The following is a 14,588-nucleotide window of genomic DNA, read 5'->3' as shown; positions in this document are numbered from 1 at the left end:
ACCATTTTTTTATAGTTGACATCATAAAAAATATAGTTGACAATCTAATTTTTGTAGTTGATATTGGGAACAATATAGTGAACTATCCGATTTTATACTTGACTCTGAGTGTAGATGACTACAATTTTATGTTTTTCGACAACAATGATTTCTTCTTTGTTGTGGGCTCTAATAAAACAAATTTCATAGGAAACAAATATTTATAAGTCAAAAAATAGTGCGACCATAGATCTGTAGATCAAAAAAACAAGCTTGTTTACAAATTCCATTTTTGAGTAATCAACCATGGAAGAATTCTGAACCGTCGCATATGGTCGTCGCGTTTCTTTGATTTCGGAGTGACCGAAATTAGGGAAAATTCCAGTGATTCATGTATGAAAAATAACATAATTAATCAAACAACTATTAAATCTACAACATATCTAAGTGAAAATCGATTGTCGATTTCAGGCTTACCGTTGCATATGATTTCTGTAGGAGACTTCAATTTGTCCTTCGAAGACACTAAGAAGGGTGAAAAATATAAATTATGTTGTAAAACTAAAGAAATTAGATTAATAGAAGTGGATGGGAGCCGTGAATGTATAGGAAACTACCTGTCTTCGGTTTGCTAGCTTTCACCGTTGTTGTCGGCCTGTATTTGTCTAGAATTCGCACAAATCTCAGTTTTTTCTTTTTGTGAACAAATATAGCAAACGAAGGTATTGTTGGAACCGGGAAAGGATCGTATATATTTTGCAGATTTTTTGGCGATTTTCTTGGAATAAATATAGTAGAGTGGCAGAAATTTGGGGATACATTACATTGAATTTGGTTGAAGATTTTATGATTTAGGGGAAAACGGTGGGGGGTCATTGCTATTGAAAAATATGGGGGTAGTATAATAATTGGTAAATGTGAGGGGGTTTAATCCATTTAAAATAATGTTAGGTGGTTAGTTCTAATATTTTTTTGTAATGAGGGGGTTATCCCTCATTAACCCTATTATTAATATTATTGTCCCAAACAGTAATATTATGAATATTACATTCCCGAACAGTAATATTACTAATACTAGTAATTTGTCCCGTGCGATGCACGGGCCATTGAAAAAAAAAATTAGTATATATATGTTCAATTGACAAATTAATGAACATTTTCTATAAGTAAAGCTTACTACATATAAGATCCATGATAACATTTACCTCCAGTAGAACATGGGTTTAATTTCACTTTACACCCCCACAAAAATTTAATAGCATTTGTACCATCTAAACACAAAATCATACAAATTGCACCCCAAATTAAATTTTTAATAGTTTATAAGGCAAAATCATCTTTCTAATGGCATTTTTGTTTTGGTGATTTTTTTTAACATACGAAGTGCAAAAATAAAAGCACCAAATCAATTTAAAGCTAAATTTGTTTCTCACAAAAAAAACTGAATTTTTGTTTTCAACATTCGATCAGTATACCGTTTACTATAATTTTTTAACGTACCCACTGGAATTATTTTTATATACGGCAGTGGCTAAAGGAATTATTTTCTTAACTCTGCATTGCACAATTAACATATATATTAAAAAATAAAATTACCATGATTGATTATATCAATTTATTTTTATTGATTCCAATAAAATACCAATCCCTCGGATAATATGATGAGAAAATATTTGAAAATAATTTGTTCTTGTTCTATTAAAACTAACTTTGAAGCCATTTGGGGCGATTTATTTTTTTCATTGAAAAATACCAGTATTAAGAAAAAAATATCCTCATCAAGTTACAAAAATTCAATATGAGAGTAAATTGTGAATGATTTATTATGTTTTTAAGGGTGCAAATTACTATTAATTTTTTTCGAAAGACTACATTTGAAGTGTCTTTGAATCTTTGATATAAATAAAGCCATCACAAATAAAATAAAAGGTAAAAATAAAAAAATTCATCGAATTACATACACCACAATCTCTACAAATGCAACAACCAAAAAGTTGTTTTTATTTTTTACTGCAACTAATCAACTAATCAACATGAACAATCAATTAAGCAAACGACATACTATTTAATAATGTGGAAAAATAGTGCATCGTTTCAAGTCAAGTAGAGATAAAAGATCGAAACGAATTATTATAAATACATGATAATAAGAGAAATCTAATAAAGACAAAATTTATTAACGACTGTCATGTACAAAATCAATACGTAGAACAACGAAGAAATTGACATTTCACTAATTGCAATCACAAAGAGAAGTCATCACAAACACGTTTTTTCATACGTATAATGTGAAGAAAAAAAATATATATTACAAAAGAAAAAAGGATTACATATATAGCTTCTTCAAAGTTTGTAGGGATGGAATAACGTTCTTGAAAACCATTGTTAGTGTTCGATCTGATAACAAATACAAACTATAATTTTAAATTTTTTTTTGACAGTGATACAAATTAAACTATAATTTCAAAATGCTTAAAAAGACATACATGCATAATTGGTAACTAAAGAAGAATAAAACAATAAAAAATGAAGAACATATACACACATAAATATAATTTATGTTTCCAACCATAAATGTACATGAAGAGAATGTAAAAAAGTGATTAAAAAAAGGAAGCATTGCAGTAATAACAACCTAAGATGATAAATGAACCATTATATGTAGAAAAAAAAAAAAAGAACATATTAAATCTCAACTCCACTTTGATTAGTATTTTTTGGAGTGCACAAACTTTCAGTCATGCATAAAATCACATTTCACATATCCGTAGTATATTAGATTCTCCAGCAACTTATCCTCAGGAAGGTGCATTATATTTAAGAGAGGGACTAATGAGTATATTCTGAAAGTATATTCAATAGGGGAATACAGTAAGTTTAATTCAGAAAGTATATACATATACATTGCATATATAGTACCAGAAGGGGAATTCGAGGAGCGGTTGTTTATTATCATTGGATTTTGCCGCAAATGAGAGCGCGGATAACTGAGGAGCCTCGATCGATGTTGACTTTCATATTCCTAAATGAAATTAAAAGAAAAATTACACATAAAGAAGAAAATAAAGCAATTCTTTAAATAATGCAATGAAGTTCCTTATGTTATACGCGTAAAAACGAAACTTTGATTTTTTTTATAGCCGCGCCGGCGTATAAAAAATGGTTTTGTTACCTAGTAACGACACCGTGTAAGGCTCAACGCTAATCAGTCACCTTGATATGTGTTCGAATTTGGGCTGTTTTTAGAAGTTAAACTTTCGGAGAAATATTAATGAGAGAAAGGAAAAGGTAAATGAACCCCTGAAATTTTAATTTCATCTTATGATGATTTTTTTTTCTTCGAGAAAATACCTAATGGAGAAGAAAGAGAAGCATGGAATTTTTGTGTGTTCAACCGAGTGATTTGAGTTTAAATAGGATAACAATTTGTGATGGAGTTGAGATAAAAAGTGCTTTCAGTTTCTCTTTCAATCGTGTATCAGTGCTCCGAATTTTTTGGTAGTGGACGGTTAGGATATTTTTTAAAAGAAAAAAAATAAAATAAAATACAAATAATTTGAAACGTGTACTAAATGTGTTCTATAAAAGTGGAGGAGAAAGATGAGACAAAGTGTGCTATAAATGAGGAGAAAATAAGAAGGAAAAAAAACTGAAAAGGACCGTGACTTTTGAAAGAAATATGACTGATTTATAATTTACCGAAAATAACCTTAGGGTTACAAATATTTCACAAAAATGGGATTAGGGTTTCGGGGCAAAACCTTTCTTTTATATATAAAGATTGCTGTCCCAAACAGTAATATTATTGCATGAGACAACATTTATGGTTATCTTGCTTCAAAATGTGGAGTTCGGATGTAATAAAACGGTTAAAAAATTGAGAATATTCCATATAATCTAAAAAATTCCACTAAATTTGACAATGCAAGAGTGGACGTATAAGAAAATTTATAGTTGAAGGGTGGTTGTAATTACACAAAAATGAGGGAAGTTTTCGTAATTCGACCATACCTCAAAGGTGGTTGTATACCCTTAAAGAAATGAACAAAGAAGAATTAGAGAATATACACTCGAAAATAGAATATAAAAATAATAATAATATTTAAAAATATATAGTGGTAGTGGATCAAAACTGTGCTAGTCGAGATTTGGTATACATATATATATATATATATATATATATATATATATATATATATATATATATATATATATATATATATATATATATATATATATATATATATATATATATATATATATATATATATATAGGGGTAATGGCAAATAAGCCCATGACAAGGGCACTTAATTAAAAGATGGACATCCAATTTTTTTGTCTTTCAAATAAATCCAACACATTCAAACTTATTTGCAAATAAGGAAAATCCTTTTATATATACCAACATTATCCCCAATTCATTGAAACTCAATTCAACTCCAATTTCATGATTTACACCCCAATTTAGCCCAATTTCATCAATTAATCAATTTTAACCCTAATTTCAATTTTGACCCCAACTTTAACCCTAATTCTTATCAATTCCACCCATTATGCTCTAACTTCCTTAATATTACACATTGACCCCGGATTTAAACAAATATAAAACTTTTTTTATTTAGAAAATAATTTTTTTTTTCTGAATTTTTTTTTTCCGGCCAGATTCCGGCGTAGACTTTTTTTTTTTTTTTTTTATAAATAATTTTGTTTTTTCTTAATTTTTTTAATTAATATTACTGTCTTGGCTGCTAAATTACTGTCTACGGCAGTTATTTAACTGCCGGAGACAGTAATTTAGCTGTTAATTGACTTTTTTTTTCCTTCAAAAATATTAGAATTAATGTTACTGTATCTTGCTAAATTACTGTCTCCAGCAGTTATTTAACTGTTGGAGACAGTGATTTAACTGTTAATTGACTTTTTTATTCTTAAAAAAATATTTTTAATTAATATTACTGTATTCGTTTGATAAATTAGTGTCTCCAGCAGTTATTTAACTGCCGGAGACAGTAATTTAACTGTTAATTTACTTTTTTTTTTCATTTTTTTTTCTTAAAAAATATTTTAATTAATAGTACTGCCTTACATGCTAAATTACTGTCTTCAACAATAATTTAACTGTCTTAGACAATAATATTAATAATATTACTGTTCGGAAAAATAATATTCATAATATTACTGTTCGGAAAAATAATATTCATAATATTACTGTCCCAAACAGTAATATTACTGTCTGAGACAGTAATTTAGTAGCTAAAACATTAATATTAACTAAAATATTTTTTTTCTAAGAAAAAAAAAAAAGTCAACGCCGGAGACCGGCGGTCAACGCCGGAATCTGGCCGGAAAAAAAATATTTCAGAAAAAAATTATTTTCTGCAAAAAAAAAGTTTTGGGGGTTAATGTGATATATTTGTTTAAATACGGGGTCAATGTGTAATATTAAGAAAGTTAGAGCATAATGGGTGGATTTGATAATAATTATATTATTGAGGGTATTTTAGACTAAAGATATGTGGATGGGCTTAATTGAGAGACTGTTTTTTTTGTGGACCAAAATGCATTTAAGTCCCATGTGATAGACCTTTTTGCCATTCGCCCATACATATATATATATATATATATATATATATATATATATATATATATGCCCATGACAAGGGCATTTAATTAAAAAAGGGACATCAAACTTTTTTGTCTTTCAAATAACCAAAATTATCTCCAATTTCTTGAAGCTCAATTCAACTCCAATTATGATGTACACCCCAATTTAGCACAATTTCACCAATTAACCAATTTTGACCCGCCACCACCAGAGACCGCTGGTCAGCCACCATTGATTTTTTTTTGTTTTTGAAAACCTTTTTTTTTCTAAATTTTTTTTCCGGCAGGTCAACCGCTGGTCTGCGGCGTTGATTTTTTTTCTTGAAAATATTATTTCAATTAATATTACTGTTTTGGTTGTTAAATTACTATCCCTACCAATAATTTAACAGTTAATTGACTTTTTTTTTTTGCAATTTTGTTGTTTCTTATAAAAAATATTTTAATTAATATTACTGTCTTGGTTGATAAATTACTGTCTGACACAGTAATTTAACTGCCGAAAACAATAATTTAACTGAATGAGACAATAATATTACTGTATGAGACCGTAATTTTACTGTATTAATTAATTTTATCGTCTTGGCTTGCAATTTTTCTGTTTTCGACCGTAATATTACTGTCTACGACCGTAATAATATAATAATAAAAAAAAAACAAAAGAATTAATATTGATGTGGTTGACAGTAATATTACCATCAACCACATCAATATTAATTCTTTTGACCACAGTAATATTATTGTGTTTATAGTAATATTATACTAGTAGATAGTAATATTATTACGTTACTCTGTCAACAACTCGAACAAAACAAAAAATCTAAAAAAATAATAATATTAATGTTGGTGACAGTAATATTACGGTAAAATAATTACGTTGACTTGTCAACAAATCAAACAAATAAAAAAAAGGCAAAAAAATAATAATAATGTCGCTGATACTAATTGTACTTTCAACGACAATACAATTACATAAATGTACTGTCAACGATAGTACAATTACCTGGATGTACTTTCAACGACTGTATAATTACGTTAATTTGCTGTCAGTGACAGTATAGTTACTGTTAATGACTGTACAACTACGGTCAATGTTTAGTGGCGGGGTAAAAAATCGGATAAATTTTACGGAAAAAAAAAGTTTACTAAAAAAAGTAACGCCGGAGACCGGCGGTCACCACGGGAAACCGACAGCGGAAAAAACAGACAGAAAATAAAATCGAAAAATTTAACGCCGGAAACCGGCGGCGAAAAAAACAAACCGTAAGAAAAATTATCGGCGGCAAAAAATAATTTCAAAAAGAAAAAGTTAAAAAAAAAAATCAAAATTGAATTTTTGTGGTCAAAATGGATTAAATTGGAGTTACAATTAAGAATTTAGTGTAAAGGGTTTGAGGTAATTTTGTCATATACATTAGATTTTTCTTTATTTATAATACATATTAAAGGCATGAGTTTATTGACCAAAGAAATATGACCCATGAACGTAGAATACTTGCACCATAAGGCGAAATCCCTCGCCCCCGGGGCCCCCATCCCTTGGCCCGACAAGGATTGATGGAGGAATGTAAAATGAACCTAGAATACTAAAGATTTTGTTAATGTCATCGTTAATCATAGCTACGCTAATTTTAATTTTCGCATCAACAATTTCGTCTTCAACTTCGTTAACTCCTACGCCATGATCCTCCACCAAATTGGGTACTTGAATAACGAATGAAGTATCTTGTACCTCCTTAACTTTGACAACGGGTGGAACATCTTCGGTTTTTCTAGAAGAACTATTTCGCTTCTCATAATATTCCTCCCTCCATGCTAACTCTTGAGCCTCTTCAAGGGTGTAGAATGTATGCCACACCATCCTAAGACGTATTGAAATATTCAATCCTGTCAAGTACCGTGAAATTTTCGTACTTTCGAATTATTGCAGGTTATTTAAGTTTGCTAGTCTCATAAACTCAGCAGTATACTTGTTAACATATCTACTCCCTTGTGAACAATTACGATATAGTTGAAATAGACGTTGCTCATAATCTAGGGGTAAAAAACGATCCATCAACATTTTTCTCATCCTCCTCCATGATTGGATTGGAACTTTTTCTTGTCTAGCTCTCTTCCACTGTATCCCATCCCACCATGCGGCTGCACTACCCTTTAACTCACACCTCACCAATTTTACTATCTTATTCGGCAAAATATCCATCAATTCAAAATACCTTTCGACTTCTGATACCTAATCGATAAAATCCTCAACTTCAAGAAAATTTCCAGTAAAAGAAGGAATTTCAGCTCTTACCCGATATTTATCACGATCCTTTTGCCTGCTTATAGGCGAGTTTTCTTCAAACTCAGAGTTTTCGCTCCCCTTTGAATAGTCGTCATACCTTGATTGAAATTGAACAAGTCCATGATAATTGTGTCTAACATATGCACCTCGGGCTACACCGTTGGCAATCATCATGCTAGCTTCAGTCCTTCTGTTGTTGTTGTCAAGGGCAAATCCCCCGCGCATCAACCGCAGATTTTGCAATTTTTCAACCCCGCGGTCATCGCCAACGTAGTTGTTGTCTCCATGTTTTGCACCTTTCGCCATCTAACCAGGAAAAACCTCGCTCTGATACCAGCTGACGCAGAACGGAAGCACGGTAAAGAATTAATTTCTACGAATTAATCCTATAGAACAAAATAACATTGGGAATCCACCGAAAACTCTGGAATCCACCAGAAAATAGAGAAAACTCTAAATATTTTATTGAAATTCGAAATTCTTTTTAAAATAAAGTCCTCAGGCAACTATTTTTACTAAAAAACTGCAAACCCTAATTAAACTAAGAAAATACAAAAAATTACCAAAAACGGCAAAAACGAGTTAGAGTCTAATTCTAGTAGGTCTCGTGATTTTGGGAATAACCCAATTTACGGAATCCTAATCCGATGTTTCTATGATTTGATATTATTTTTCTAAAACTTGCCTGAAATAGTAAAAACGAACTTTTAGGAGTCTAAACGACTTTGGATTGCTGAAATTTGACGTGAATTATGAGCTTTGCTGATGAGTTTTGTTCCTTGCGCCGTTTCACTTGAGATAGAGTTCGTTTCGTACTCAAATACAATTTGAGTTCGTAGAAAACCCTTATTTTTCCACAAGTTCTTTCGATATTTCCACCAATGCCCATTAATAACTCTTCTCCGAATTAAATATTTATTTAGCAATTTGAATCCAATTTGACGTTCCTTATCAGCAAACTATCAGCAACACATGGAACGACTCTCCACTACTCATCAGGCTCGTCTCTCCTCGGTGTGGGCTGCACCAAAACCAGGATGTATTAAACTTAATGTTGACGCGGCCCTCCCACAAGGTAAGTCATTCCACACAGTTTCCTTGGTGGCTAGGGACCATAGCGGTTCGTGTCTTGCTTGGGCAGTTACGAAGCTTCTAGGTCGCCGATCTCCAACAGAGTGTGAAGCTCGAGCAGTGCTAGAGGCGATGCAATTGGCGATGAAATTCGCGATTTCAAAAAGATGGACCTCTGTTGTCATCGAAGGTGATTGCTTAGAAGTTATCAACGACACCCTCAATCTTGGTGAGGTGTCATACGCTTCTTATGGAGTTTATCTTGACGATTGTTTTTTTTTTCAATCTTTTGTAGTTGCTTTTTCTCATTCATTAGACGTAAGGATAATATTTTAGTTCACTTATTTGTCACGAGACATTTTTCTCATTGTACGAAAGGTGTTTTGCTTCCTAATGATTTGGCGGTTTACGTTTGAATAAATGTTTGTTCTTAAAAAGAAAAATTCAGATGATCGGATAGGAATAAGGATATATTGGGTGGAAATGAAATAACACTTTCAATTCCAATTCCAATTCCAATATTTTTTTTTTTTTTTGGAAAAATCTTTTCCATTTACGAAACTATCGAAAAATCAGAAATTTTGGATATTCCAATAAGAATCACAATTGGAATAAATTTCAAAATTTTAATTGGAGATATTTGGAATTTAATTGCAATTTTTGGAAATTTCAAGAAACAAAAAAAAAATCACAAAATAATTATCTCTTTTGTCTCACTTGTGAAAATTATATACCATATGTGAAATAAAATATAATATAATAATTTAATAAAATATTTTGGAAAAAATCAGAATTATCGAAATTATTTTCAGATACCAAAGTTGTATCGGAAATTGAAATTTTAGATAAAAACTTTGTTATAAATTTGAAGTTTAATATTACGATACTAGATATAAATATAGTATTGTTATTGTGTTATACAATAATAATATTATGTTGATCAGGAAAAAAAACGTCACAGGAAAAAGTTCAAAAAAAATAAAAAAAGTCAACATTGTTAACCGAGAATACAATGTCGGTAAAGGGCGTTAAAAAGAGTATTTAAAAAAAATCAATGCTGAAACAAAAGGTTAAAAAAAATCAACGGCGGTATGGTGGTAAAAATCGGGGTCGTTTGTCAAAAAATTGATTAAATGATGAAATTGTGGTTAAATTAGGGTTGAATACTATTTTAGGGGTTTTTAGAATATTTTAAAAGAATGCAGGGGTCTGAGTGCAATTTTCTCAATGAAAAATCCCAACTTCAGCCCTAATTCAACAGTTGACCGTTATTTCTTGACGGTCAAACAGACGGAGTGACTAAATCTGTTAAAATGTGACAACAATGTGTATTTTATTAACGGCGGTAAATGGATAACCAAAAATAAAAAAAGTGCAAACTTGGGAGACCTAAACTGTAATTATCCCCTAAGTTCTAATATCATCCCACTTTTAAGTTTTAAGTGCAAGAATTTAAATATAATGCACATGAACTTATTAAAAATATTAATATTAAATAATACATTTTACTAACAACTTAAACTTTTAGTAACAATAACCTCAATATCACTCCTAATACCAATATAATGTGTGATAAAGGAGAGAGAGAGATACAAGTTGGTCCCTCCTCATCCGGGAACATATACAAGGTTAATTTTGACGCGGCTTTCCCAGAAGGGCATGATTTTTATCGAAAAGTTGCATTAAGTGGAGGACAAAGTGTATTCGAGAAGGGGTCTTTAGCAATAAACCCCTTGGATGAATAATAAATGGTGATATATCCAACCCTCAAATCTTTCTTTGTGATAACCCCCTATAAATATTAATTCCAATACTACCCTTCTAAAATTATACAATCTCCTACACAATAATTGCACGGTTCTTGTTTCCTTAAATAATGCCTAAATAATAGTGATTTTTTTCCAACACTTAATATTCGAATTCCTTAAATTCTGCCAATTAATTAAAGAAGAAAATAAAAAAAAATCAGCACAATATCACATCTCCTTAAAATCAGCCAACAAATTAAAAAGAATAAAAATATGCTTGATCACGTACAAATCAAAACCCACTAATTAAAAGCTTTGCAGAGTACAATTTTTATTTTTTATTTTTTTATTATTTTTTTTAATATTTTCTTACAAAAATGTTAAATAAAAAATTGAATTTTTCCCCAGACAAGTTTATTACGTTGAATATGACTATAGTTGAATATGACTATAATCTAATATGACTGTATGTGACTATATCAATTGTAGTCATATTCTTTCTTTATTTTGTCGGTTTTTGCATTTTCAACTTTAAATACCTCATGTTTACCAAATTAAAAAAACTTTAGTCTGTTTTTCGACAATTAATTCGAGAAAAAAAATATGAATTAACCATGACTGTAGTCATATTAAGTATGTATTTATTCAATAACAGTGAGTCCAATGTGACTCCAACGTGACTACAATGTGACTACAATGTGACTACAATGTGACTACACTCCTAATTGCGCTACGGGTTCCTCAAATCTCGTCGGCGTTGTTTTATTTGCATCAATTTGGTATGGGTTAGTTGTAAGGTGGCGGAGGCAAGAGTGTTTGGGGTATTTATGGGGTTGGGAGGAGGAAACGCGTAACCCTAAATGGCGGCTCTGGCCAGTGGCTTGCATCTAGAACAAATAAAATGCAATTAAGAAGAACAATGAATTACATTTGGCAATATTGTCGGGCTCTCTTGAGTACTTCACCTGAGAAACATAAACAAAGTATGAATCTTAAATCATGAGAATACATATTAAAACCAAAGGCATCAAACAAGAAATTAAAACGACGAACAACTTACAGTTAGCGCATTTGAAGAATTTTATCAAAGGTTCTCAAATTACATGCCGCTGTTGTAACTGAATCAAAGACTAACAATTCTTCCAACAATCTTCAAAGATTCAAGAGAACACATACAATTACAAAAGAATTTTAAATTACAGAGATGAATTGTGTTTATATATATATATATATATATATATATATATATATATATATATATATATATATATATATATATATATATATATATATATAGAGAGAGAGAGAGAGAGAGAGAGAGAGAGAGAGAGAGAGAGAGAGAGAGAGAGAGAGAGAGAGAGAGGAAGGAGCGTGAAAAAAAAATTGTGAGAGAATAAGATGAGAGAACGAAAATTTTGTGAGAGAACGAGAGGAGAGAGATAACGAAAGAGAGAAATATGGAGATTTAAAGAGAGAATTAATGTAATCCTATAATCACGTGAGAGGTTATGGAAAATAAATATTGCAATTATTTAAAAAAAAACCTACCTATAAGGGTAGTTTCGGCTTATCACATTTGTTGAGGGGGTTTCACTAATTAAGATTGGATTTTGGGTTTGTGCAAAAGTCTTAAAAGTCAAATGGGTTTTACTCATAATATTTTCCATTTGAGGGGGGTATTGCATATTTCCCCATTCGAGAAATGAGAAAATGGTAATTAATACATAGTGGAATTCTAATATTACAGATAATATGGAATAAGAAAAAATATAATTTCTGGAAAACGATTGTTAATTTGGAACATGTGGAGTATATCTTTAATATAAGTGTCAATGATTTCTCAACATGTAATTAAAAAAAATAATTCCAAATTACTCTTGGCATGGTATGCAGTTAAAACCAAAATCAGAATAACAAAATCGATATATATATAATAATTTTCTTTAATTGTTTTAATCCCAATAGGAAAAAAAATCCTGTGAAATAAATTTCTAGATCACAAAATTGGATTTGAAAATTTATACATACATTCACATAATTTTGTATAAATTCACACGAATACCCTAAAAAAAATACATTCGACCAAAAAATAAAAAATAAAGGAAAAAGAAAAAAAGAGTGCTATAATGGCTACATTCTTCTCTCTTTGCATTGTTTTTCTCATCTCCGGCAATCTCTTCCTACAAACAAACGCCGCCGCGATGGACGATATCTGCCGCCAAACCAAAAACCCGTCTCTCTGCATAGCAGCTATGAATACCGACCCGCGCAGCCGCACGGCGGCGCTCCCGCAGCTGGCGCAAATCACCATCGACACGGCGGAGTACACCGCCGGGCAAACCAAAATCAAAATCCACGGCTTCGTAATGTCGGAGAAGAATCCCGGAAACAGGAACTTGTACATCCAGTGCGAGGATTTCTATGTCGACGCGTTGGCCGCACTCGACATCGCGCCGGAGGCTCTGCAGCAGCGCCGGTATGTTGATCTGAAGACGAAGATGGGGCTCGCCCGCAGCGGCGTTGACCGGTGCGAGGCGGCGTTCATGCAGGCATCGCCGTTCAGAAAGGAGAACGACTTTGTTGGGATTCTGGCTGATGCCGTTGCAATTATGGCTACAACTCTCTCCCACTGATTGCTAATTATTATTTTGTTTATTTTTTTTTTTATTTTTTTTATTATATTAAGAACTAAGCAATTCTTCTCTTGCCATGCAAAAAGGAAACAAATCTATTAAAATTTCCTTAGGGTTTTATAGGGTTGGCACAACCTTTCTTTCTTTTATACTAGATTTTTGGCCCGGCGATGCACGAAATTGAATTAAAATTAATATAAAGTAAAGTTTAATTTAAACGACAAAACTGAAGTTTCAATTCATTTTGATGTTTTGTTATATGCATCGAAGATAATCTCCCATCCATAAATGATTTTTACAATATTTATTAATTTAATTTTATGTTTTTGATGAAATATAGTTTTATATTTATCTTATCTCAGTCAATGTAGAAGTTTGACGAATCTTCTTATTTATCATCCATAAAAGGCTTCAATAAATTTACTTACATCAATGATGCCTTTAAATCTTAAAAATTTGTTAGGAGCAACTTTACTTTTATTAATAAGATAAGAACTAAATGTTTTTCTAAACAATTAAATAATTTTTCCATAAAATTAATATTAAGTAAAATACAATTTAGTTGGAAAAGATAGGTAGATTTGGAACCAAAAAGTCAGGATACTTTATTAAACTTGATATAATTAAATATAATAAAAAAATAAAATTAATTAAATAAATTAATGACAATTATAGGAGCAACCTTACTTTTATTAATAAGATATTATTGAGAAATATAATTTATCATTATTACTATATGCTAGCGTTTTCCTTAGTGGCGATACAGGGATACATTTCAGATGAAAATAATGATTAATTTAATACATGATAATTACAATTATAATAAAATTTATTAGTGATATCAAAAACAACATTAACATTTATACGAATTTAATAATACAAACTCATTAAAAAAATTATAAAAACTTAATTTTCAATCATTAAATAAATGAAGCATATTTTTTATTAGAAAAAATAGGCTGGAAAATAATAATGATAATAATAATCTGAAAATCTTAACTTCACCCACATTGTGCTCATTCCTAAAGCGAAAAATCCTAGAATGCAGCAGCTAGTCTGAAATATGTGTTGGAAAGGTATGCTAGAATATCAGGTCAGATAATTAATGTTGATAAATCCTCTATGAATTTCAGCCCAGGAACTTCGGAGGATTTGAAGCATTCCATTCAGCATATCCTTGGCTTTAAAATTGTCGAGGCTCATGACAAGTACTTAGGAATGCCGGCAATGGTTGGTCGTTCAAAAAAGGAAATTTTTAGTTTCCT

The 14,588-nt window shown here is 30.8% G+C and overlaps 2 protein-coding genes and 1 long non-coding RNA gene across 3 annotated transcripts; 2 read left to right on the top strand and 1 right to left on the bottom strand.

The window, feature by feature from the left end:
• Positions 1–8,843: 8,843 nt before the first annotated feature.
• On the top strand, positions 8,844–9,358 carry LOC148767851 (uncharacterized). Its single transcript, XM_088823354.1, has 2 exons — positions 8,844–9,213; positions 9,321–9,358. Exons 1-2 carry the CDS (start codon positions 8,844–8,846, stop codon positions 9,356–9,358), a joined length of 408 nt encoding a protein of 135 aa, XP_088679480.1.
• Positions 9,359–11,294: 1,936 nt separating this feature from the next.
• Positions 11,295–11,891, bottom strand: LOC148767850 (uncharacterized). The gene is made up of 2 exons (XR_016033555.1): positions 11,751–11,891; positions 11,295–11,655 (listed from the first exon to the last, which is right to left on the bottom strand). It is a non-coding gene; the product is annotated as an uncharacterized LOC148767850 (long non-coding RNA).
• Positions 11,892–12,816: 925 nt separating this feature from the next.
• LOC105952139 (pectinesterase inhibitor) lies at positions 12,817–13,323 on the top strand. Its single transcript, XM_012975655.2, has one exon. It carries the CDS (start codon positions 12,817–12,819, stop codon positions 13,321–13,323), a length of 507 nt encoding a protein of 168 aa, XP_012831109.2.
• Positions 13,324–14,588: the final 1,265 nt, after the last annotated feature.

The sequence above is a fragment of the Erythranthe guttata genome, chromosome 9 (assembly GCF_056151865.1).
Source record: "Erythranthe guttata isolate IM_541 chromosome 9, IM_541, whole genome shotgun sequence".
Lineage (NCBI taxonomy): Eukaryota > Viridiplantae > Streptophyta > Magnoliopsida > Lamiales > Phrymaceae > Erythranthe > Erythranthe guttata.
This window is presented reverse-complemented; position numbering and strand designations above follow the sequence as displayed.